At 38.8% G+C, this 27,095-nt stretch overlaps 1 protein-coding gene across 3 annotated transcripts in view; it reads left to right on the top strand.

Moving 5' to 3' along the window:
- The window catches only part of NEDD4 (NEDD4 E3 ubiquitin protein ligase), a 156,653-nt gene extending 129,923 nt beyond the window's left edge, over nucleotides 1-26,730 (top strand). For all 3 annotated transcript variants that reach the window (XM_067747668.1, XM_067747663.1, XM_067747661.1), the window contains 12 exons: nucleotides 918-983; nucleotides 4,961-5,190; nucleotides 5,932-6,053; nucleotides 6,145-6,215; nucleotides 13,784-13,879; nucleotides 14,241-14,314; nucleotides 14,597-14,657; nucleotides 16,813-16,872; nucleotides 16,958-17,065; nucleotides 17,721-17,817; nucleotides 25,617-25,689; nucleotides 26,371-26,730. In XM_067747668.1, coding sequence (XP_067603769.1) covers nucleotides 918-983; nucleotides 4,961-5,190; nucleotides 5,932-6,053; nucleotides 6,145-6,215; nucleotides 13,784-13,879; nucleotides 14,241-14,314; nucleotides 14,597-14,657; nucleotides 16,813-16,872; nucleotides 16,958-17,065; nucleotides 17,721-17,817; nucleotides 25,617-25,689; nucleotides 26,371-26,473 — 1,161 coding nt within the window. In that variant the 3' untranslated portion in view covers nucleotides 26,474-26,730. The remainder of the gene's footprint in view (nucleotides 1-917; nucleotides 984-4,960; nucleotides 5,191-5,931; nucleotides 6,054-6,144; nucleotides 6,216-13,783; nucleotides 13,880-14,240; nucleotides 14,315-14,596; nucleotides 14,658-16,812; nucleotides 16,873-16,957; nucleotides 17,066-17,720; nucleotides 17,818-25,616; nucleotides 25,690-26,370) is intronic.
- Nucleotides 26,731-27,095: the final 365 nt, after the last annotated feature.

Here is a 27,095-nt window from a genome sequence, read left to right as displayed (position 1 = left end):
TCCCCTCTCCCCACCGCCTGTACACCAGGTCTCAGTTATTTGAAAAGAGCATATAAAGTCATTATCCTTACTCTGCGTGGCAGCCTTGTGAAACCAGTGAGCCAGATAGTCAAATACTAAGGCAGTGGTCTGCCGTGCTCAGGCTAGTACTTGTCTGAAGAAGAAGGCTGGCAATCCTCAGCAGATCAAAGGAGCCAAGAGTGTATCTGGTGAGGAAGCAGAGAGCACCCTATCAACTCAGCGTCATGACTTGAACTTTTTGGTTGAAATCGTTGTAAATACCGGTATATAAAACGTACTCACATTTAAGTACAATTATGACCATGTATGATGTTTACACTGCTCTTGAGTCAGATTAACGATAGGAAAATCATTTTCCTCTTTTATATAGCTTCTTTTTCCAACTTCAGTTTTTCAGATTTTAACTGTTTCCTAATTCACAAAAATAAGTAAAATTGAAGATACAGTTCTTGTGGATTACTCTTCTGATTCCATGTTTAGTCTTTTAAAGTAATGGATAAAAAAGGCAACTCCTCAGAGTTCAAGCAAAAAGTATATTTTTCGAATTACTCCTTTAATGAAGAAATCACTTTGAAAGCCTCTTTAGAAATGGAAATGTTCATTTCTAATATTTCTCTACTTGGAAGACATTTCCTGTTTCTGGCCTGTTGCATTTCAAGAGTATTGCATGATGAAAATTACAGCCATAGGAATTGCTGAATACAATTTTATCTTAAACAGAGAAATTAAAAATTTTTAAATTATATATATGGTTTTTCTTTGAATTAAACTTTTCAAATATTCTCTTTCAATGCCTTTAACTTATGTTCATCAAATACCCAGAGGGGAGTTTGTAAAATTGTTCCAGAATGAAACAACTTAAACCTTCTTTATTTTTCCAACATTTTCAACTCAAGGCAGTGCCCTACTCCAGGGATTACAAAAGAAAGTATGAGTTCTTCCGAAGAAAGTTGAAGAAGCAGGTTAGTGATACTTATAACGAGTTCTCAGGAATGATTGTCATATAGACTGAAAGCATGAGAAATGCATTTTAAAAAGTAACAGAGAATTTATTCTATATATTAACAACTTTGAATAGTTTCTTTTAGGGAAAGGATGTGTATTTTTTGAGTACCTGTAATATATGATTAGAGACCACAGTTATTTTATGTCTTTATTTTTCAGTATACCTTGTAATATAGAAAAATAGTATTAGAAGTGTGCTTTTAAAGAGCTCTAACCTGGTTCCCTCGTGGGTTTGTGGGGTTTGGGTTTTGTAGAAACTAAGCAAGAATAACTCAGGAGATTATCCCCAGGCCTGGACTTAATTGTGTAGGAGGACCCTCTGGATTCCTTTTCTGCTTTGACTATTGTTTTCCAGTGTTAGTCATTCGTTATTTACAGCTTCAAATATAATATATCTCTGCATAATTTGACAGTACAGCTGTGGTTGGAGCAGTCCTCTTATTGCTTGTCTCCTTCTGCTTATCAGAAATGTTCACTACTCTCTTTTCCATCACCACAAATTCATTATGTTTGGAACTAAACTCATCTGCCCATCTATTTCATTTCTGTTGGTGATGACTATTTTTTTTTTAGTAATTTTTAAAAATTGAAAGATTCTTTAAATTCCATAGTGCTTTAGTTTTCAAAGGTTTCACACACACGATTTCATGTAACTCCATAATAACCCTTCCTCCCCAAGTCTGTATTGCCCCTCCCCCCTTCCCGCTCCCCCTGGTAGCCACTAATTTGTTCTCTATATCTGTGAAGGTGATGACCATTTTTTAATGCCTTTCTAATTTGCTCGTGCTTTTCCCCTTGCCCTGCAGTTTAGGAGTACTGCCACTAGGTGGCTATATTGGGTTACACTTACTTGCCTTCCAAGCCTGAAGCCTGCTTTTCCAGATTCAAGATGGTGGGTCTGCTTCCACAGATTTTCTCATCCTAAATTTAACAAAAAAATGAAATATGATAGTTTTATAGTGCAGATATTTTATGCCTGAATAAAGCCCTAAAATGTCATCAATGTTTTAAACTCATTTTCAATAATAATTTTATGTTAAAATCACTCGAAATTTGTTTTCTACCTCTTAAAATTATTTGGGATTTTAAGTCTATTTTGATTTACTTGTCTGGTAAATATTTTCATTCTTAATGACAGTGTATTGGTGGAATAGAAGCACTAGCTTCTCCATTTGCCAGTCTGAACACTTATAAGCATGTTACAGTATCTAATGGTTGATGAGGCAACAGGTCACAGAACACAAAAACCATAATGAAAGCAGTAATATTTATTGAGCTTTCACTACATAACAGGCGTTTTTCTTAACAAGTTACGTGTATTATCTACGTGTAATCTCTACAATAACTCTATAAGGAAGGGACTGTTATTATCACATTTTAAATCTGAGGAAACTGAGGTTCAGAGAAATTAGGCAATGTGATCAAGTTCCATGGTTATTAGTGGCAAAGCCAGAAACAAACCAAGTGGTCTAGCGCCAGAGTCCATTCTCTTAAGCCACCTGACATATCAGATTGGTGATTAAGAGAAGAAATTACCCAGAATGCAACAAAGATACATAAAAAGATGAAAATTATGAAAGAAAGCTTAAGAAGCATGAAGCTGTTCCAGAAAGAGAGACTGGAGAGCCTGAGAAAAGAGGCTGAGAATCTGAATCCTCAGTTTAACAAAATTTCCCAAGCAGGATTTGAAAATTAAAATCCCTATCTGGACACATCACGGCAAAAGAGCAAGATGGAGATGAAAATATCTAAATCAGTGCTCCAGAGCTTTGAGCTGTCTTTAACCTTTTCTTCTGCCTAATCCTTAACATCTCATTAGTTAGGAATAAGGGTGGCTGATCATTACGGAGATCACTGCATGCCTGGTATTGTGTCAGCGCAAGAAATGCGCTATCCTAATAAGTCCTGAAACAGAGCCCTGAGGGTCAGTATTATCGTCCCTGTTTTATAGGTGAGGAAATTAAGCCTTTGAAAAGATGTGTGAGGTGAAGCGGGACTTGAACACAGTGTCCCCTGACTCTAGAACCCATGCATGGTCCACCTCTCGGCTCAGAGGTGGAAATTTCTCCTTCAACCCTCTCTTCGTTGCCACTGCTCACTCACATGGTCCACTCGTCTTCTCTCACATGGTGTTTCAGGCGTCTTTCACTGACCAGCACGTTTCTTGTCTCTCCTTAAAAACACCCTTTACACTCGACGCCATCAGCCTCTGAGAACCCACCAGTCCGATCCTGTGGCTTCCTGCTCAGCAGCTCTTCCTGGTCAGCCTTCGCGCTGTCTACACTGTGGCCTCACACTGCTTCTAAACCTTCTTGCGCTCTAATCCCTCCTCTCCCTCCCCTCCTCCTTCTGTACCGGCCAGCTGTCAGATGGCTTAGACCCCTCCTGCATGCTGTTGCTCAGTCCCTGTCTCCCTTCCCCTCTTTTTTTTTTTTTTTTTTTTGCAGTACTAAGGCCTCTCACTGCCGGGCCTCTCCTGTTGCGGAGCGCAGGCTCAGCGGCCGTGGCTCACAGACCCAGCGACTCCACGGCATGTGGGATCTTCCCGGACCGGGGCACGAACCCGTGTCCCCTGCATCAGCAGGCGGACTCCCAACCACTGCGCCACCAGGGAAGCCCTCTCCCTTCCCCCTCTTGAAGCCTCCTTGATTGTCTCACTTGCAATTAATAGCTCAGTCTCTCTGCCCACAAGAACTTTGCGTCTATTTCTATTTTTAACAATTTTCCTACCTTTTAAATCTCAGAATTAGTAACATTTACATTTGTTTCTCACACACATACCAAATTATAAACTCCTTGAGAAAGTGACCACATCTTATGCCATGTTTTTATTCCCTTTTCCTCCCATCTCTGCCCCCACTGCGATACCTACCTAGCATGGACCTAGCCCAGAGCGGGCCTTCAGTAAATGCTTGCTGAGTTACCTGCACTGTTTGCCTAGTGCCTAAAATTCTAAAATTCCTTTTCTCCAATCTTACCACTTTTTAAAATTGCATAAGCAGCAGAGGAAACTGATTATGTTATGCTTATATTGCTTATATAAACTGCTTGTATTATTATGTTTCTATAGGACTTTCCACTTTTCTTAAATATGAGAGTGAAATTGATTTTTTTTCCCTTAGAGCTAACCCTCTTTTTGAAGTGACAGAATATTTATAGTATGTTTCCTTTTCATGGTTTCCACTTGAACCTTGCACACAAAGCACTCAAGAATAAACTATTCAGATATATTTCTATGTAATTTACAAGGTCTGCCTAAAAGCATAGTTATCTACATTTGTCATATAAGCAAAGTATGTACAAAAGATGAGTGAGGCAACAGAGCTCATTCACTAAGAACAGAGAGTCAGGAGCTAAGACTTTCTTAACTTGTATCTTTAGTTTCTTCACCCGTAAAATGAAGACAATAATAGTAGCTTCTTCATAGTGTTGTTATGAGGAGTAAGTGAGTTAACCCATTAAAATGCTGGGAACAGTACGGGCACAGTCTGTAAATGTTAGCACCTGTTAATGAGTGAAGCAGGCAGGCTCCAAGGAGGAAAAGTGGAGGGCAGGGAAGAACCCTGAGCCAACAGGCACACAAGTAGCAGGCAGTGGCTAGACTGACTGCAGGTCACAGAATGGTCTTCTTCATTGGATCTTAAGACGGAAAGAACTGTTCATGAAGTGCCTTCACGTGAGCCTTATTACCACCATCAGTAGCTGCTTCTTCAGATGTGACAATCAGAAGTCTATGTAATTAAGTGACTAGAGAAAATGCATGAGTGATTTCATACCGTGGAGGAAATACAGACAATATACCTAGTCCTGTTTTCCCTGAAAAAGGATCTTGGGCACAGGGTAGAATACAATGAATTTTATAACGTTCATGAGAGAAATGTGTCATCTTGTTGAATTGATTTAAACCATTAGTCTCTCTTCTCTGGGTTTTCAGAATGACATTCCAAACAAATTTGAAATGAAACTTCGCCGTGCAACTGTCCTTGAGGACTCTTACAGGAGAATTATGGGGGTCAAGAGGGCAGACTTCCTCAAGGCTAGACTGTGGATTGAGTTTGATGGCGAAAAGGGACTAGATTATGGAGGAGTCGCCAGAGAATGGTTCTTTCTGATTTCGAAGGAAATGTTTAACCCTTATTATGGGTTGTTTGAATATTCTGCTACGTAAGTACCTTTACAATGACTGTATACAGAAAGAAAATCACTGTTTTGAAAGTAACAGAGTGATGTGATGCAAGGAAAATGTACATCACAGTGTCAGAAAACGGAGACTGTAACTAATGTTGTTTCAGAAATAACTTTTTAAAATTGTGGTGAAATATACATAACATAAAATTTACCATTTTTATCATTTTAAGTACATTGTTCAGTGGCATTAAGTACAATACATTCATTGTTGTGTAACCATCACCACCATCCATCTGCAGAACTTTTTCATCATCCCAAACTGAAACTCCATACCCTTTAAACACTATCTCCCCCACTCCCTGGCATTAACCGTTCTACTTTCTGTCTCTCTGAATTTGACTATTCTCAGTACCTCATATAAGTAGAATCATACAGTATTTGTCTTTTTGTAACTGACTTCATTAGCATAATGTCTTCAAGGTTGTATCCATGTAGCAGCATGTGGTAGAATTTCCTTCTTTTTGAAGGCTATATAATACCCCGTTATGTGTATCTACCGCATTTTGTTTATCCATTTATCTTTCAATAACATTTTGGATTGTTTCCACCTTTTGATCAAAATGCCTGTTTTTAAAACCATTAAATCCAATGGTGTAATATGGTTCTAACAGAGGTAAACAACTCTGAAAAGAGGGAGATGATTTACAGTTATTTAGTCATATTAAAATTTTTGTATGAAATATAGAAAGGAACATTCAAATGTGGTTATCTTTACAGGGATAATTATACCCTGCAGATAAATCCCAACTCTGGATTGTGTAATGAAGATCACCTCTCTTACTTCAAGTTTATTGGCCGGGTAGCTGGGATGGCAGTTTATCATGGCAAACTGTTGGATGGTTAGTATTAAGCCTAAAACTTTTTTTTTAATGTAATTATCTGATTTCTTTCACTTGGTAATCATTTTGAATATATTTGATTTTTTGCAAGGCTTTTTCATCCGCCCATTTTACAAGATGATGCTGCACAAGCCAATAACACTTCATGATATGGAATCGGTGGTATGTCTTTTTCACTTATAAAGTATGATAGAACAGGCAAATGAATATTTTACAGGCTTACCTTTTAATAATGAAAAAAATCAATAGATGTGCCAAAATACAAAGGAACATTTTTCCCCAACATTTTATTATGAAAATTTTCTAACGCATAATGAAATTGAAAGTATTTTACAATGGCTATGTGCGTATCCACCACCCAGATTACACAATTGGCTTTTTATCTATACTCACTTGTCCACACCCCCATCCATCAATCCATCCTGGTTTTTTGATGCATTTCAAAGAAAGTTGCATATATCAGTAAACGTCTCTCTAAATACTTCAACATGTTATACATCAGTTTTATGCATTTCTTGCATCAGTATTTGAATTGTGATGAACGGCATATGTTTTCAAAATGGCAGTCCAAAAGCAAGGCCTTGAGATTAGGCTACTACAAAGAAACAGAAACCCGATAAAAAGGTGGGCTTGTAGGAGAGCACTGGAATCACAACTAACTGCTGAACAAGCATCGACAGGAAGACACTGGAACTCACCAAAAGAGATACCCCATATCCAAAGACAAAGGAGAAACCACAATGAGACAGTAGGAGGGGCGCAATCACAGTAAAATCAAATCCCATAACTGCTGGGTGGGTGACTCACAAACTGGAGAACACTTATACCACAGAAGTCAACCCACTGGTGTGAAGGTTCTGAGCCCCACGTCAGGCTTCCCACCCTGGGGGTCCGGCAAAGGGAAGAGGAATTCCTGGAGAATCACACTTTGAAGGCTAGTGGGATTTGATTGCAGGACTTTGACAGGACTGGGGTAAACAAAGACTCCACTCTTGGAGGGCACACACAAAGTAGTTTGTGCATCGGGACCCAGGGGAAGGAGCAGTGACCCCATAGGAGACTGAACCAGACCTACCTGCTAGTGTTGGAGGGTCTCCTGCAGAGGCGGGGGGTGGATGTGTCTCACCATGATGACAAGGACACTGGCAGCAGAAGTTCTGGGAAGTACTCCTTGGCATGAGCCCTCCCAGAGTCCACCATTAGCCCCACCAAAGAGCCCAGTAGTCTCCAGTGCTGGGTTGCCTCAGGCCAAACAACCAACAGGGAGGGAACCCAGCCCCACCCATCAGCAGACAAGAAGATTAAAGTTCTGCTGAGCTCTGCCCACCAGAGCAACAGTCAGCTCTACCCACCACCAGTCCCTCCCATCAGAAAACTTGGAAAAGCCTCTTAGATAGCCTCATCCACCAGAGGGCAGACAAAAGAAGCAAGAAGAACTACAATCCTGCAGCCTGTGGAACAAAAACTACATTCACAGAAAGATAGACAAGATGAAAGGCAGAGGCTATGTACAAGATAGAGGAACAAGATAAAACCCCAGATAAACAACTAAATGAAGTGGAGATAGGAAACATTCCAGAAAAAGAATTCAGAATAATGATAGCGAAGATGATCCAGGACCTCGGGAAAAAGAATGGAGGCAAAGAATGAGAAGGTGCAAGAAATGTTTAACAAACACCTAGAAAAATTAAAGAACAAACAAAACAGAGATGAACATACAATAACTGAAATGAAAAAAACACTAGAAGGAATCAATAGCACAATAACTGAGGGAGAAGAACAGATAAGTGACCTGGAAGACAGAATGTTGGAATTCAGTGCTGCAGAACAGAATAAAGAAAAAAGAATGAAAAGAAATGAAGACAGCCTAAGAGACATCTGAGACTACATTAAACACAACAACATTCTCATTACAGGGGTCCCAGAAGGAGAAGAGAGAGAGAAAGGACCTGAGAAAATATTTGCAGAGATTATAGTGGAAAACTTCCCTAACATGGGAAAGGAAATAGCCACCCAAGTCCAGGAAGCACAGAGTCCCAGGCAGGATAAACCCAAAGAGAAACATGCTGAGACACATAGTAATCAAACTGGCAAAAATTAAAGACACAGAGAAAGTATTGAAAGCAACAAGGGAAAAATGACAAATAACATACAAGGGAACTCCCATAAGGTTAACAGCTGATTTCTCAGCAGAAACTCTACAAGCCAGAAGGGAGTGGCATGATACACTTAAAGTGATGAAAGGAAAGAACCTACAACCAAGATTACTCTCCCTAGCAAGGATCTCAGTCAGATTCCACGGAGAAATCAAAAGCTTTACAGACAAGCAAAAGCTAAGAGAATTCAGCACCACCAAACGAGTTCTACAACAAATGCTAAAGGAACCTCTCTAAGTGGAAAACACAAGACAAAAAAGGACCTACAAAAACAAACCCGTAACAATTAAGAAAATGGTAATAGGAACATACATATCGATAATTACCTTAAACGTGAATGGATTAAATGCTCCAGCCAAAAGACAAAGGCTCGCTGAATGGATACAAAAACAAGACCCATATATATGCTGTCTACAAGAGACCCACTTCAGACCTAGGGACACATTCAGACTGAAAGTGAGGGGATGGAAAAAAATATTCCATGCAAATGGAAATCAGAAGAAAGCTGGAGGAGCAATACTCATATCAGATAAAGTAGACTTTAAAACAAAGAATGTTACAAGAGACAAGGAAGGACACTACATAATGATCAAGGGATCAATCCAAGAATAAGATATAACAATTATAAATATATATGCACCCAAGACAGGAGCACCTCAATACATAAGGCAACTGCTAACAGCTATAAAAGAGGAAATCGACAGTAACACGATAATAGTGGGGGACTTAAACACCTCATTTACACCAATGGACAGATCATCCAAACAGAAAATTAATAAGGAAACACAAGCTTTAAATGACACAATAGACCAGATAGATTTAATTGATATTTATAGGACATACCTTCCAAAAAAAGCAGATTACACTTTCTTCTCAAGTGTGCATGGAACATTCTCCAGGATAGGTCACACCTTGGATCACAAGTCAAGCCTCACTAAATTCAAAAAAATTGAAATCATATCAAGCATCTTTTCTGACCACAACGTTATCAGATTACAAATCAATTACAGGGGAAAAAAATGTAAAAAACACAAACACATGGAGCCTAAGCAGTGCATTACTAAATAACCAAGAGATCACTGAAGAAATCAAAGAGGAGATCAAAAAATACCTAGAAACAAATGACAACGAAAACATGACGATCCAAAACCTATGGGATGCATCAAAAGCAGTTCTAAAAGGGAAGTTTATAGCTATACAAGCCTACCTCAAGAAACAAGAAAAATCTCAAATAAACAATCTAACCTTACACCTAAAGGAACTAGAGAAAGAAGAACAAACAAACCCCAAAATTTGCAGAAGGAAACAAATCATAAAGAGCAGAGCAGAAATAAATGAAATAGAAACAAACAATAGCAAAGATCAATAAAACTAAAAGCTGCTTCTTTGAGAAGATAAACAAAATACATAAACCATTACCCAGACTCATCAAGAAAAAGAGGGAGAGGACTCAAATCAATAAAATAACAAATGAAAAAGGAGAAGTTACAACAGACACTGCAGAAATACAAAGCATCCTAAGAGACTACTACAAACAACTCTACGCCAATAAAATGGACAACCTGGAAGAAATGGAAAAATTCTTAGAAAGGTGTAACCTTCCAAGACTGAACCAGGAAGAAATAGAAAATATGAACAGACCAATCACAAGTAATAAAATTGAAACTGTGATTTAAAATCTTCCAACAAAAAAAGTTCAGGCCCATACGGCTTCACAGGTGAATTCTATCAAATATTTAGAGAAGAGCTAACACCCATCCTTCTCAAACTCTTCCAAAAAATTGCAGAGGAAGGAACACTCCCAAACCCATTCTATGAGGCCACCATCACCCTGATACCAAAACCAAAGATACTCAAAAAAGAAAATTACAGACCAGTATCACTGATGAATATAGATGCAAAAATCCTCAACAAAATACTAGCAAACAGAATCCAACAACACATTAAAAGGATCATACACCATGATCAAGTGGGATTTATCCCAGGGATGCAAGGATTCTTCAGTATATGCAAATCAATCAATGTGATACACCATTTTAACAAATTGAAGGATAAAAACCATATGATCATCTCAGTAGATACAGAAAAAGCTTTTGACAAAATTCAACACTGATTTATGATAAAAACTCTCCACAAAGTGGGCATAGAGGGAACCTACCTCAACATAATAAAGGCCATATATGACAAACATACAGCAAACATCATTCTAAATGGTGAAAAACTGAAAGCATTTCCTCTAAGATCAGAAACAAGACAAGGATGTCCACTCTTGCCTCTATTATTCGACATAGTTTTGGAAGTCCTAGCCATGGCAATCAGAGGAGAAAAAGAAATAAAAGGAATACAAATTGGAAAAGAAGAAGTGAAACTGTCACTGTTTGCAGATGACATGATACTATACATAGGAAATCCTAAAGAGGCCACCAGAAAACTACTAGAGGTAATCAATGAATTTGGTAAAATTGCAAGATACAAGATTAATGCACAGAAATCTCTTGTATTCCTATACACTAATGATGAAAAATCTGAAAGAGAAATTAAGGAAACAGTCCCATTTACCACTGCAACAAAAAGAATAAAATACCTAGGAATAAACCTACCTAAGGGGACAAAAGACCTGTATGCAGAAAACTATAAGACACTGTTGAAAGAAATTAAAGATGATACGAACAGATGGAGAGATATACCATGTTTTTGGATTGGAAGAATTAATATTGTGAAAATGACTATACTACCCAAAGCAATCTACAGATTCAATGCAATCCCTATCAAATTACCAGTGGCATTTTTCACAGAACTAGAACAAAAAATCTTAAAATTTGTATGGAGACACAGAAGACCCCGAATAGCCAAAGCAGTGTTGAGGGAAAGAAACGGAGCTGGAGGATTCAGACTCCCGGACTTCATACTATACTACAGAGCTGCAGTAATCAAGACAGTATGGTACTGGCACAAAAACAGAAATGTAGATCAATGGAACAGGATAGAAAGCCCAGAGATAAACCCAAGCAACTATGGTCAACCTATCTATGACAAAGGAGGAAAAGATATATAATGGAGAAAAGACAGTCTCTTCAATAAGTGGTGCTGGGAAAACTGGACAACTACATGTAAAAGAATGAAATTAGAACACTCCCTAACACCATACACAAAAATAAACTCAAAATGGATTCGAGACCTAAACGTAAGACTGGACACTATTAAACTCTTAGAGAAAAACATATAAGAACGCTCTTTGACATAAATCACAGCAAGATCTTTTGTGATCCACCTCCTAGAGTAATGGAAATAAAAACAAAAATAAACAAATGGGACCTAATGAAACTTAAAAGCTTTTGCAAAGCAAAGGAAACTGCAAACAAGATGAAAAGACAACTCTCAGTATGGGAGAAAATATTTGCAAATGAATCAACAGACAAAGGATTAATCTCCAAAATATATAAACAGCTCATGCAGCTCAATATTAAAAAAACAAACAATCCAGTGAAAAATGGGCAGAAGACCTAAATAGACATTTCTCCATAGAAGACATATAGATGGCCAAGAAGCACATGAAAAGCTGCTCAACCTCTCTAATTATTAGAGAAATACAAATCAAAACTACAATGAGGTATCATCTCACACCAGTTAGAATGGGCATCATCAGAAAATATACAAACAACAAATGCTGGAGAGGGTGTGGAGAAAAGGGAACCCTCTTGCACTGTTGGTGGGAATGTAAATAGATACCACCAGTATGGAGAACAGTATGGAGGTTCCTTAAAAAACTAAAAATAGAATTACCATATCACCCAGCAATCCCACTGCTGGGCATATACCCAGAGAAAACCATATTTCAAAAAGACACATGCACCCCAATGTTCATTGCAGTACAATTTACTGCATGGACATGAAAGCAACCTAAATGCCCATCTACAGATGAATGGATAAAGAAGATGTGGTACATATATACAATATACAATGGAATATTACTCATCCATAAAAGGGAACGAAATTGGATCATGTGTAGAGACATGGATGAATCTAGAGACTGTCATACAGAGTGAAGTAAGTCAGAAAGAGAAAAACAAATATCGTATATTAACGCATATATGTGGAACCTAGAAAAATGGTACAGATGAACCGGTTTGCAGGGCAGAAATTGAGACACAGATGTAGAGAACAAACGTATGGACACCAAGGGGAGAAAGTGGCGGGGCGGGGGGTGGGGTGGGGCGGCGTGGTGGGATGAATTGGGAGATTGGGATTGACATGTATACACTGATGTGTATAAAATGGATAACTAATAAGAACCTGCTATATAAAAAAATAAATAAAATTAAATTTAAAAAAAAATGTATTATACTTATATTCCGTAGTGGATTAAAAAAAAAAAAAGCTCACCAAAGAAGGCTTATGCAAGGAATCAAGAAGTTGATGACTTATTTTGACCACCTGAAGTGGCAACCTGGGTCCATTAAAAAAAAAAGACACATGCACCCCAATGTTCATTGCAGCACTATTTACAATAGCCAGGTCATGGAAGCAACCTAAATGCCCATCTACAGATGAATGGATAAAGAAGATGTGGTACATATATACAATGGAATATTACTCAGCTATAAAAAGGAACGAAATTGGGTAATTTGTCGAGATGTGGATGGATCTCGAGACTGTCATACAGAGTGAAGTAAGGCAGAAAGAGAAAAACAAATATTGTATATTAACGCATATATATGGAACCTAGAAAAAGTGGTACAGATGAACCATTTTTTGCAGGGCAGAAATTGAGACACAGGTGTAGAGAACAAACATATGGACACCAAGGGGGCAAAGTGAGGGGTGGGTGGTGGTGTGATGAATTGGGAGATTGGGATTGACATATATACACTAATAGGTATAAAATGGATAACTAGTAAGAACCTGCTGTATAAAAAATAAGTAAAATATAAAAATTAATAAAAGAAACAGAAACCCAAGGATTAAATCCTTGACCATAACTTTGTAACCTACGCTGAATAGCATCACACAGTGTGTGAACACATGGATTCCGAGACCTCGTCTGTGTTACCAAGTCCCATTTTTGTGACACATTATTTGTGTGAACAGTATAATTCTTCATAAATCATAAAATTGCACAGTTACTGGCGTTGGTTCACTGAAGTTTTGTATTGAATTTGAGATTTGTCTTCAACTTGGGCCAGGTATAAATAACGGCCTCCTCAGAGCTGCTTAAACACTTCAAACACAGTCTCACAGGCCACGTGAAACAGGTGTTGAGTGCTCCTGAGTGTGCACGGCTGTTAGGATTCATGTCAAAACTGACGCTTCAACTGGATAATAAAATCTGTACCTCCACTACTTCCAAACAGAGTTAGACTTCGAAACTTTTAAGCAGGCACCAAGTTGTTGATATATGCACTTATACTTACTGGTCATTCATCTCTTTGTAACACTTGTGTGTGTGTGTAAAAGATGTCCAACTGACCTTTTCATCTTTTGTCCAATTATTCAGACCTTCAGCATACTTTCTCTGCAGGTTCAGGTATCTTCTTTCTATACACAAATTTTAAATATGCAATCTTTCCCATTTAGGATAGTGAGTATTACAATTCACTAAGATGGATTCTTGAAAACGATCCAACAGAACTGGACCTCAGGTTTGTCATAGATGAAGAACTTTTTGGACAGGTTTGTAAATTTTGATTAATTAAAATGGTACATAAATTGTGGAACTTTAGAACTTAAGTTTAATAACTTAAGTGAAATGTCATAACTTAAGTTTAGATGTTAAATAATGCATGTACTCAACATATTTCTGCACTCTATTTTTAAATTTATTTTCCAGTAACGAAAGCTGTCTCTCAGAAAGAATTTCTGCTTCTTTAACATTTGACTCATTCCATATTTATTTTAGTAAAACTAATATTTCAAGTTTTCTTAGCTTTTGAATGGATTTAATTTAAAACACCAGGTTTCTGGTATAACTATCATATTTATACTTAATTTTTTTCACTAAAATAACATATCAAGGTATCATGCTTAATTTTAGACCCATCAACATGAGTTGAAAATCGGCGGGTCAGAAATAGTCGTCACCAATAAGAACAAAAAGGAATATATTTAGTAAGTATTTTGTTGTAAGTATTTTACTCTATTTAGTAAATTATTGGAAATAATTTTATACTTCTTTCTGGGAAGACTCTTTGTACCTTTTTTCTCTTACCCCAGAGTCAGAGCCTCAATGTTCTTTTTCTCTTTCTGTAACCATGTCATATTACTCACTCATGTTCATGTTTTTGCCTTGGGCTTAGCTAGTCTTTATTTTTTGTTTCTAACCAGAATACATGTACCTTAACAGTTTTTCTTGTTTCCTGTGAAAACGATTAAATGTTTTGTTTGTTTTAGTCTTGTAATACAATGGCGATTTGTAAACCGAATCCAGAAGCAAATGGCTGCTTTTAAAGAGGTACTCATTTTGTTTCCTCTTCTATAACTTCAAAGTACAGTCCGTAAGTTTTAAATATTGGGCCTTATCATGTCAGAGAAAAAGTAGTATATGACTTTTTAAAACCATTTTAAATTCATTTTCATACTGACAAAATATTAAATGAATAGATGTTGAGTTAAAATGCAATCATTCAAGAAATCCATGCAATAAACAGTCCTCCTTAACATGGATCCCCCTCAGCTTTCCCAGTCCCACTCCCCTCACCTTAAGTAACCTTGGGTGAACAAAGGAACAAGAGTGCTAGAGGGATGGTGGAATATACTATTTGTTTCTTTTCCTAAATGGGGTCACATCATACATGTTGGTTTGTGACTCACTTTCTTCGCTTATCAAATACTTATTGGAGGTCTTTACCTGTCAAGATATATAGCGACCTTTCTTTGTGGCTGCCTTTTATTCATACTCTAAATTCATAAGTGATTTAAACTTGCCAATTGATAGACATTTAGGCTGTTGTCAGGGCATTCATTTCCTAAGCTAACTAAAAGTCTTCTGTTAAATATTTATCACATACTTTTTCATTTATTCAACATTGAGCACTGACTGTGTCTGGTGCTATGCGAGAGGCAAAGAGACATAGGTCCTGCTGTCAAGGAGCAGAGACTCTAAAGGGGGAAATGGACAGAGGGAAGCCTGCAGTACTAGGTGAGCAGAGAAGAGAGGTAGAAACCAGAGCAGAGAGAGGTGGAGGCAGGGGAGGGGAGGGCTCGAGGGATCGGCCAGCCACAAAGGAAGGGGAAATGCTATTCTAAGCAGAGGGAGCAGCACCTGTGAAGTGTGGCAGTAAGACAGACTGGGCACACGTTAGAGAGAATACAAGCCATTGCTGTACTGGATAAGAGGATGCAAGAGGTGAAATTAAGCCTGGAGAGATGGGAAGAACCAGATGATGGGGGCCCTGTTTGTTCAGAGTTTTCTCTGAAGTCCAGTGAGGGAAGAAGGTGGCATTAAAGGCTATTAACAATAGAACACCAGGATTCAATGTATGATACATTTTGGTCAGATCATTCTGGAAGTGGTATGTAATGAGCTAGAGAGGGCAAGACGAGCCACAGAGGCTAGTTGGAAAGTGCTGCAGTAATCCCGGGGAGAAATGGCAAGGACAGTGGGAAGAAAGCTGTGTGGGCACGTGAGTGGCTCTCAGGAAGGGGGATCTATAGCTTAGGGTGATTTAAAGGATAGAGATCTGGGGATCCTCTGCATGTGTGTAGTGGAGGTGTGGACTAGACAAGATGGAAAATTCAAAAGAACAGTAAGAACGGTGAGAGTGGATGGCCACACGTGGGGATGTGGGAACACCAACATTTAAGGAACGGACAGGAGAAACGGAGACATCAAAGGAAGTCAGCAAAGGCAGACAGACATAGGAGGAAAACCATCAACAACAGCAGAGTTTCAAGAACAAAGGTGTTGTCAACAATAGCGTAGTGCAGAGAAGTCAAATAAGATAGGGAACTAAAAAGCATGTAGTAGATGTAGCTGCAGAGCTGTCTTTGAGTTTCTCCAGGACACCTTCAGGGAAGCATTGATGAAGAGGTCAGATTGCAGTGGTTGAGGGATAGATGGGGGTGAGCGAGGGGATTTGGAAATGCATAGTAACACTGTCCAGAGTGTGGAGAGCAGAAAGAGGGGCTTGCTTTCTTGTTTTGTTTTTAAGGTAGATAAGGCTTGAACAAATTTAGATGCATCAAGAGTGAGCTAATAAAGGTTTAGTGATGACATCCTTGAGGAAACAGATGAAGCACAGAGAGGAAGTGGTCCCTCTCTCCACAGCAGTGGGGAGGAGGCCCTCGTGGATGTTGGTGCTGGTTGGTATGTGGGGATGCAGAAGGTTGAGGGAATTCCATCCTGCAGAATTGCCTCTATTTTCTCTCTCAAGTAGAAATTATCTGCTGTAAAGAAGGGGTGACATGGAGGAGGAGGAGGCTTAAAAATTGTGGGGAAGTTTTAAAATGGCCACTTTGAGGAATCAGTGAGAGAACAGACATGTATCCTTTCTTGCCAACACTGAAATGTCAGTTAAGAGCCCATGAATGTATAGTGGAAGAAGACGAAGTATGGGATTGTCCATTGACCCCACTGACCAGGATTTTAAATATATTCTTTCTACTAGGGATTTTTTGAACTGATACCACAGGATCTCATCAAAATTTTTGATGAAAATGAACTAGAGGTAAGAAATATTGTTCATATCTTAAAACAGAACTTTTGTTCCCATTATTTTTCATGTCAACAGTTTGACATTTCTTATTACGTAGCTTCTGATGTGTGGCTTGGGAGATGTCGATGTGAATGACTGGAGAGAACACACAAAGTACAAAAATGGCTACAGTGTAAATCATCAAGTCATCCAGTGGTTTTGGAAGGTAATGGAAAGCTTCTATTTTCATAAATTACTCTTCAGTAGATTCAGTCATATTTAACTATACTAGTGGATCACATAGGGATACGACAAAAAATATATATAGCCCTGCCAAAATTATCTTTGATGTTGTACTGTATACGTTTACCTTCTGGAATATGGTTCCAACCTCCATGCATATTTTTAGATACGTAAAATGTGCAGCATGTAGTAAGCGGCAGTGACAGCTGAGATAAGCACTTGATTCCTTACTAAAGTTGGGACTCTTCAAGGGAACTTGTACTAACCTGCAGTGTATTCTCTGGGACTCCTGCATGGCTCCTTGGAATGTGATTTTCCATCTTGTACAGAAATGTGTATGCTACTCAATAATACCAGTAAATAACAATTTTTTAAAAGCCGTGAGTCACATCTGAGAGGAAATGTTGTCACTTTATTGGGCTATAATCCCATTCTAAAGAGTTACCATGTAGCCTTGGAAATGAAGTTTCAAGAACTTTGTGAACCACCCATAAGCACAACTTGAACTAAAAGAAACATGCAAATTTCATAAGTGATCATTAATGCTCTAACTAACTTCTGATAGCATATTTTTCAGGATAGTTTTGTTACCGTTTTTTCCCAGTGATGTTCCTAAGTGCTGCTTTTATCTTTTGCAGGCTGTTTTAATGATGGACTCAGAAAAAAGAATACGATTACTTCAGTTTGTCACTGGCACATCCCGTGTGCCTATGAATGGATTTGCTGAACTGTATGGTAAGGATTTCCATCGATCATTAAAAGATGGAGCTTATGGCAGTTGTCTTTTTCATGGCTGACTAGTCTTCAGGCTTCTATCATTTATACAAATATTTAGCTTAATTTTAAAAATTAAGATTTTAAAATGATTATAATTCGATACACTGAAGTAGGTCAAAATAGATGTACACCTTCTAATCAGATAGCAAAGGAGAAAACTGCAAACATGAAATGACTCAAGTTACTTCCCGTTCTTGAATTTTAAATTTGATTCCCACCCTGCATTCCATTGCAGAAAAAGCATTGCCTGTAGTGTGATGGTTTAGGGCAGGCAGTGTGTAAAGTTCCACAGGGTGTTAATAAGCGTACAACAAAACACAGAGTATCGTAGTAGAGTACATTTGGGGGAAAGAACGGACTAAATGAAGTTAAATGTTCTGTTTATTGGAATGACATTTACTTGCTTTTAAAGATACCAAGAAGAACAAATCTTTCAGAGAAAGTAGAGCCAAGATTGGAGCCCTACTGTCCCCTCCTTGGTCAACCTGGTTTCCTTGTTAAGCTTCATTTATATCTGTTTGCAGAACCTGTCAAGCAGCTGCCACTTCTCCACCTAGAGTAACCACTCCCAGTAGGAAGGCTGAGACAAGAGCTTTGCTGCTCACCAGTGTGCTCATTGGAAAGACAAATCCAGTTAAGCAGGGCAAACACCCCTTCCATCTCTAGATCCAGTGCCCTCTTTTATGCAGCCCAGGCCTACAGCCGTCCACTGATATAATGAATTTTTTGGAATTTGGGGGAGATATCCCACACACAGGTCCAGAGTTATTAGTGCTAGACTATAAATTCAAATTCTTAAGGGTTTACAAAAGAAGTAGAAGTTGCTTCAGAATGTTAATATTGCAGTGCAGTATTATCTAGCCAATAAAAAGTATGTTACATTTTTTTTAACATCTTTATTGGAGTATAATTCCTTTATAATGGTGTGTTAATTTCTGCTGTATCACAAAGTGAATCAGCTATATGTATACATATATCCCCATATCCCCTCCCTTTTGCGTCTCCCTCCCACCCTCCCTATCCCACCCCTCTAGGTGGTCACAGAGCACTGAGCTGATCTCCCTGTGCTGTGCGGCTGCTTCCCACTACCTATCTATTTTACATTTGGTAGTGTATATATGTCCATGCCACTCTCTCACTTCGTCCCAGCTTACCCTTCCCCTTCCCTGTGTCCTCAAGTCCATTCTCTACGTCTGCAGTTTTATTCCTGTCCTGCCCCTAGGTTCTTCAGAACCTTTTTTTTTTTTTTTTAGATTCCATGTATATGTGTTAGCATACAGTATTTGTTTTCCTCTTTCTGACTTACTTCACTCTGTATGATAGACTCTAGGTCCATCCACCTCACTACAAATAAATCAATTTCGTTTCTTTTTATAGCTGAGTAATATTCCATTGTATATATGTGCCACATCTTCTTTATCCATTCATCTGTTGATGGACACTTAGGTTGTTTCCGTGTCATGGCTATTGTAAATAGTGCTGCATTGAACATTGTGGTACATGACTCTTGTTTTTGTTTGTTTGTTTTTGCGGTACGCGGGCCCCTCACTGCTGTGGCTCCTTCCATTGCAGAGCACAGGCTCCGGATGTGCAGTCTCAGCGGCCATGGCTCACGGTCCCAGCCGCTCCGCGGCATGTGGGAATCTTCCCGGGCCGGGGCACAAACCCGTGTCCCCTGCATCGGCAGGCGGACTCTCAACCACTGCGCCACCAGGGAAGCCCATGACTCTTTTTGAATTATGGTTTTCTCAGGGTAAATGCCCAGTAGTGGGATTGCTGGGTCATATGGTAGTTCTATTTTTAGTTTTTTAAGGAACTTCCATACTGTTCTCCATAGTAGCTGTATCAATTTATATTCCCACCAACAGTGCAAGGGGGTTCCCTTTTTTCCACACCCTCTCCAGCATTTATTGTTTGTAGACTTTTTGATGATGGCCATTCTGACCAGTGTGAGGTGATACCTCATTGTAGTTTTGATTTGCATTTCTGTAATGATTAGTGATGTTGAGCATCCTTTCATGTGTTTGTTGGCAATCTGTATATCTTCTCCGGAGAAATGTCTATTTAGGTCTTCTGCCCATTTTTGGATTGGGTTGTTTGTTTTTTTGATATTGAGCTGCATGAGCTGCTTGTATATTTTGGAGATTAATTCTTTGTCAGTTGCTTCATTTGCAAATATTTTCTCCCATTCTGAGGGTTGTCTTTTCATCTTGTTTATGGTTTCCTTTCCTGTGCAAAAACTTTTAAGTTTCATTAGGTCCCATTTGTTTATTTTTGTTTTTATTTCCTTTTCCCTAGGAGGTGGGTCAAAAAGGATCTTGCTGTGATTTATGTCATAGAGTGTTCTACCTATGTTTTCCTCTAAGAGTTTTATAGTGTCTGGCCTTAAATTTAGGTCTTTAATCCATTTTGAGTTTATTATTGTGTATGGTGTTAGGGAGTGTTCTAATTTCATTCTTTTACATGTAGCTGTCCAGTTTTCCCAGCACCACTTATTGAAGAGGCTGTCTTTTCTCCGTTGTATACTCTTGCCTCCTTTATGAAAGATAAGGTGACCATATGTGTGTGGGTTTATCTCTGGACTTTCTATCCTGCTCCATTGATCTATATTTCTGTTTTTGTGTCAGTACCATATGGTCTTGATTACTGTAGCTTTGTAGTATAGTCTGAAGTCAGGGAGCCTAATTCCTCCAGCTCTGTTTTCTTTCTCAGGATTGCTTTGGCTATTCCGGGTCTTTTGTGTTTCAATACAGATTGTGAAATTTTTTGTTCTAGTTCTCTGAAAAATGCCATTGGTAGTTTGATAGAGATTGCACTGAATTTGTACATTGCTTTGGGTAGTAGAGTCATTTTCACAATGTTGACTCTTCCCATCCAAGAACATGGTATATCTCACCATCTGTTTTTATCATCTTTAATTTCTTTCATCAGTGTCTTATAGTTTTCTGCGTACAGGTCTTTTGTCTCCTTAGGTAGGTTTATTCCTAGGTATTTTATTCTTTTTGTTGCAGTGGTAAATGGGACTGTTTCCTTAATTTCTCTTTCAGATTTTTCATCATTGGTGTATAGGAATGCAAGAGATTTCTGTGCATTAATTTTGTATCCTGCAACTTTACCAAATTCATTGATTAGCTCTAGTAGTTTTCTGGTGGCATCTTTAGGATTCTCTATGTATAGTATCATGTCATCTGCAAACAGTGACAGTTTCACTTCTTCTTTTTCAATTTGTATTCCTTTTATTTCTTTTTCTCCTCTTATTGCCGTGGCTAGGACTTCCAAAACTATGTCGAATAATAGTGGCAAGAGTGGACATCCTTGTCTTGTTCCTGATCTTAGAGGAAATGCTTTCAGTTTTTCACTGAAAATGAATGATGTTTGCTGTGGGTTTGTCATATATGGCCTTTATCATGTTGAGGTAGGTAGGTTCCCTCTATGCCCACTTTCTGGAGAGTTTTTATCATAAATCGGTGTTGAATTTTTCAAAAGCTTTCTCTGCATCTATTGAGATGATCATATTGTTTTTATCCTTCGATTTGTTATTATGATGTATCACACTGATTGATTTGCATATATGGAAAAGTCCTTGCATCCCTGGGATAAACCCCACTTGATCATGGTGTATCAACTTTTAATGTGTTGTTGGATTCTGTTTGCTAGTATTTTGTTGAGGATTTTTGCATCTATATTCATCAGTGATACTGGTCTGTAATTTTCTTTTTTTGAGTATCTTTGTCTGGTTTTGGTGTCAGGGAGACGGTGGGCTCATAGAATGAGTTTGGGAGTGTTCCTTCCTCTGCAATTTTTTGTAAGAGTTTGAGAAGGATGGGTGTTAGCTCTTCTCTAAATGTTTGATAGAATTCACCTGTGAAGCCCTCTGGTCCTGGGCTTTTGTTTGTTGGAAAATTTTTAATCACAGTTTCAATTTCAGTGCTTGTGATTGGTCTGTTTCTATTTCTTCCTGGTTCAGTCTCAAAAGGTTGTGCTTTTCTAAAAATTTGCCAATTTCTTCCAGGTTGTGCATTTTATTGGCATATACTTGCTTGTTGTAATCTCCCATGATCCTTTGTATTTCTGCAGTGTCAGTTGTTACTTCTCCTCTTTCATTTCTAATTCTGTGTCAATTTTGTTTATCTTCTCAAAGAACCAGCTTTTAGTTTTATTGATCTTTGCTATTGTTTCCTTCATTTCTTTTTCATTTATTTCTGATCTGGTCTTTATGATTTCTTTCCTTCTTCTAACTTTGGGGGTTTTTTTGTTCTTCTTTCTCTAACTGCTTTAGGTGTAAGGTTAGGTTGTTTATTTGAGATTTTTCTTGTTTCTTGAGGTAGGATTGTATTGCTCTAAACTGCCCTCTTAGAACTGCTTTTGCTGCATCCCATAGGTTTTGGGTCGTCATGTTTTCATTGTCATTTGTTTATAGATTTTTTTATTTCTTCAGTGATCTCTTGGTTATTTAGTAGAGTATCGATTAGTCTCCATGTATTTGTATTTTTTACCATTTTTTTCCTGTAATTGATATCTAGTCCTATAGTGTTGTGGTCGGAAAAGATATTTGATACAATTTCAATTTTCTTAAATTTACCAAGGCTTGATTTGTGACCCAAGATATGATCTATCCTGAAGAATATTCCATGAGTGCTTGAGAAGAAAGTGTATTCTGTTGTTTTGGGGTGGGATGTCCTATAAATATCAATTAAGTCCATCTTGTTTAATGTGTCATTTGAAGCTTGTGTTTCCTTATTTATTTTCATTTTGGATCATCTGTCCATTGGTGAAAGTGGGGTGTTAAAGTCCCCTACATTTATTGTGTTACTGTCAATTTCCCCTTTTATGGTTGTTAGCATTTGCCCTATGTATTGAGGTGCTCCTATGTTGGGTGCATAAATATTTACAATTGTTATATTATCTTCTTGGATTGATCCCTTGATCATTATGTAGTGTCCTTCTTTGTCTCTTGTAATAGTCTTTATTTTAAAGTCTATTCTGTCTGATATGAGAATTGCTACTTCAGCTTTCTTTTTATTTCCATTTGCATGGAATATCTTTTTTTCCGTCCCCTCACTGTCAGTCTGTACATGTCCATAGGTCTGAAGTGGGTCTTTTGTAGGCAGCATGTATACGGGTCTTGTTTTTGTATCCATTCAGCCAGTCTTTGTCTTTTGGTTGGAGCATTTAATCCATTTACATTTAAGGGAATTATTGATATGTATGTTCCTATTACCATTTTCTTAATTGTTTTGGGTTTGTTATTGTAGTCTTTTCCTTCTCTTGTGTTTCCTGCCTAGAGAAGTTCCTTTAGCATTTGTTGTAGTGCTGAATTCTCTTAGCTTTTGCTTGTCTGTAAAGGTTTTAATTTCTCCATCGAATCTGAATGAGATCCTTGCTGGGTAGAGTAATCTTGGTTGTAGGCTTTTCCCTTTCATCACTTTAAATATGTCCTGCCACACCCTTCTGGCTTGCAGAGTTTCTGCTGAAGGATCAGCTCTGAACCTTATGGGGATTCCCCTGTATATTATTTGTTGCTTTTCCCTTGCTGCTTTTAATATGTTTTCTTTGTGTTTAAGTTTTAATAGTTTGATTAATATGTGTCTTGGCATGTTTCTCCTTGGATTTATCTTGTATGGGACTCTCTGCGCTTCCTGGACTTGACTATTTCCTTTCCCATATTAGCAATGTTCTCAACTATAATCTCTTCCAATACTTTCTCAGTCCCTTTCTTTTTCTCTTCTTCTTCTGTGACCCCTGTATTTCAAATGTTGGTGCGTTTAATGTTGTCCCAGAGGTCTCTGAGACTGTCCTCAATTCTTTTCATTCTTTTTTCTTTATTCTGCTCTGCGGTAGTTATTTCCACTATTTTATCTTTCAGGTCACTTATCCTTTCTTCTACCTCAGTTATTCTGCTATTGATTCCTTCTAGAGAATTTTTCATTTCATTTATTGTGTTGTTCATAATTGTTTGTTTGCTCTTTAGTTCTTCTAGGTCCTTGTTAAACGTTTCTTATATTTTCTCTATTCTATTCCCAAGATTTTGGATCATCTTTACTTTCATTACTCTGAATTCTTTTTTGGGTAGATGCCTATTTCCTCTTCATTTGTTTGGTCTGTTAGGTTTTTACCTTGCTCCTTCATCTGCTGTGTATTTCTCTGTCTTCTCATTTTGCTTAACTTACTGTGTTTGGGGTTCACAGGCTGCAGGTTCATAGTTCCCGTTGTTTTTGGTGTCTGACATCAGTGGGTATGTTGGTTCAGTGGGTTGTGTAGGCTTCCTGGTGGAGGGGACTGGTGCCTGTGTTCTGATGGTTGAGGCTGGATCTTGTCTTTCTGGTGGGCAGGACCACATCCAGTGGTGTGTTTTGGGGTGTCTGTGAACTTATTATGATTTTAGGCAGCCTCTCTGGTAATGGGTGGGGTTGTGTTCCTGTCTTGCTAGTTGTTTGACATGGGGTGTCCAGCACTGTAGCTTGCTGGTTGTTCAGGGGAGCTGGGTCTTAGCGTTGAGATAGAGATCTCTGGGAGAGCTCTCGCCAACTGATATTACGAGGGGCTGGGAGGTCTCTTGTGGACCAATGTCCTGAACTCAGCTCTCCCACCTCAGAGGCTCAGGCCTGACACCTGGCCAGAGCACCAAGATCCTGGGTCATCCTGGAGAAGATGGACTGAAGCCAGGAGAAAGCTAGATGATGGGAGACCTGTCAGAAGGCTTGTTTGGTGAGATCAGGCAAAGGATGGTGACATTCTGTACCCAGGCTTTACTCGCGAAGGGGAAAGGGGTGCCTCGGGAAGCCAAGTGCGAACTTCCACGCAAAAGTATGTTACATTGATATTGGTTGACTTACAGGAAGTTTTCCAGATGGATTGTTTAGGTGAGAGAATCAAGAGGAAAGGAAATATGATTCCATGCTATGGAAAACACAATGACAAAAGTACTGAAATTTTACCTGTATGGATAATTGTGATGGATGATGTGTGAAAAGCAATGCTTTTTGAGAAAAGAGTAATATGGAAAATTTAGGTATTTTTAGTGCTGCTTCTGACAATTATCCTCACACACACATATTTGGATATGAGTCTAAGACATCAGAGAAGTATGGAAGGTGTCTCATCATGTTGTCAGCATTGATGACCTGGGAGGTTGGAGGAATTTGAGAATTGGAGAAGGAAGAGCTAAGCGAAAACTCCAAAGGAAAAAAAAAGTTTCTAAGAATGTCCATAGTAAGAGGAAAATGTAGCAGGTATAACATGATCCCATGCACATAAAATCCTATATAGATGCACATGCACAAAAAGATTCATGATAGGATGTTTACTCAGATTTAATGGTGGAATTTCAGGTTATTTTTGCATCTTTCATTATATAATCTCACTGCAAAAAAAATAAAGCAATGGAGAAAAAATAATCAGAAAAGGCTGTTTTCAGTGGGACTCAAAAACACACATTTTCTGTGTACCTATGACAGAGGTGGTATATGGAAATGCAGGGCTAGGAAACAGCAAAAGCCCCGTCAGACACACAACCCCCACCCCCTGCCCCAGGGCAGAGGGATACTGTGGTCCCAGATGCACTGATAGAAGAGGAGACCTCATTTCATGGCTGGACAGTAAAGTCATCAGGCCCAGGACAACATTATTTCTTCTGAGTTTAAAGCAACTAGATGTCCTCTGTGTGTTTAAGTTCTACATTAGCAAAAGCGAGTTGTGAAATGCCCAGAAATTCCTGTAAGACAAATTGAAACCAAAGCAACTCTTCTTCCTTGTAGGCTCAAACGGACCACAGTCATTTACAGTTGAGCAGTGGGGCACCCCAGAGAAGCTGCCAAGAGCTCATACGTGGTAAGCAGTTTCTCTGACCCTAGAGAACAAGTCCTCAGGGACAGAAGGTCCTCTTACAGTCTGGGTACGGAAGGTCTAGTTCCCTCTGTGCTGTGTTGGTGGCAGATATGGAGGGGGAGGGGGGAGAGGAGAGGAGGAGGGCCGGGAATCAGCCACACCAACCCAGGAACAGCTGTTTCTTTACTGGGCAGGCCTGAAGACCAGGCAGCTGAACACTGGAGAGACCCATCTAAACTTTTGACCCGGGGACATCCCTGGCGGTCCAGTTGTTAAGATTCGGTGCTTCCACTGTAGGGGGCACGGGTTCGATCCCTGGACAGGGAACTAAGATCCCAGATGCCACACGGTACAGCCAAAAAAAAAGGTAAACTGTTGACCGTATCTTGCTTCCATCACATGAATGATGATCCATCCCAAGAAGGACTAGAACATTCCATTTTGAAGGTTCCAATGACAGGAGCCCAGACGTTTGGAGATCAGGGTAGAGGTGAGAGGTCACCACCAAGAATTCGTGGGGAGAGTCCACACCTAGAGTCCAATCCTAAACATTCCTTCTCCCTGAGGAGAAAAGGTCTTTTCGTGTGGTTGAAACGTAGCACGCATAGCTGCACCATGAACAGTTTGCCCTGGGAACTCGCTTTGTCAGTGTCTGCAATAACCAGCCCCTCTCTGTTCTTTCAGCTTTAATCGCTTGGACTTGCCACCGTATGAGTCCTTTGAAGAATTATGGGATAAACTTCAGATGGCCATTGAGAACACTCAGGGTTTTGATGGCGTCGATTAGATTACAAGTAACCATCTATGGTGTTTTACTGCCGCTCTTTTATAAGCAAAATCTTGACTTAAAATTTTCCAGGGAACTACTAACCCTTGGCCATTGATGCTTCCCAGATATTGGAGAAAATCATGTCAAAGAATTAGAAGAAATAGTATGACAACTTTTCCATTATTTCATTCACTTATATAAGGTGTTGCTTTTACGCAGTTGTTTTGTTCTATCTTGAGTTCACCCTCTAGTATAAAAGTCCTGTGTGCCTGAAATCGTGAGTGTTGTCCTTGACATTTACCTCTTTTACAGTATTTGCCAGGCAGTTTCTTAAACTACTGAAATTATAACTGTGAAATATTTGTGATAAGTGTCACGTGTGAAAAGTTTGATGCTTTTTGAGAAGGAAACTGAAATTGGGGGAAAAAACTTCAATATTGAGTACACTACAATATAGTCAGTGCTGCCTGCAGCTAGTTATTCTTTTGTAGACCTGCCTACTGCACATTACTGCCCAGATTTTTGGAAAACTCTTAGAAAGTATGTTACCTATATTTTTAGTCAACTGATTCACTTGCAAAAAGCTGTTTACTTCTTCATTTTAAAAAGCATTTGGCTTTTGTTAATATGCGGTTTTACT

Source organism: Pseudorca crassidens, chromosome 1 (genome assembly GCF_039906515.1).
Source record: "Pseudorca crassidens isolate mPseCra1 chromosome 1, mPseCra1.hap1, whole genome shotgun sequence".
Taxonomy (NCBI): Eukaryota; Metazoa; Chordata; class Mammalia; order Artiodactyla; family Delphinidae; genus Pseudorca; species Pseudorca crassidens.
Note: the sequence above shows the minus strand (reverse complement) of the source record. Positions and strands in the feature narration are given on the sequence as shown.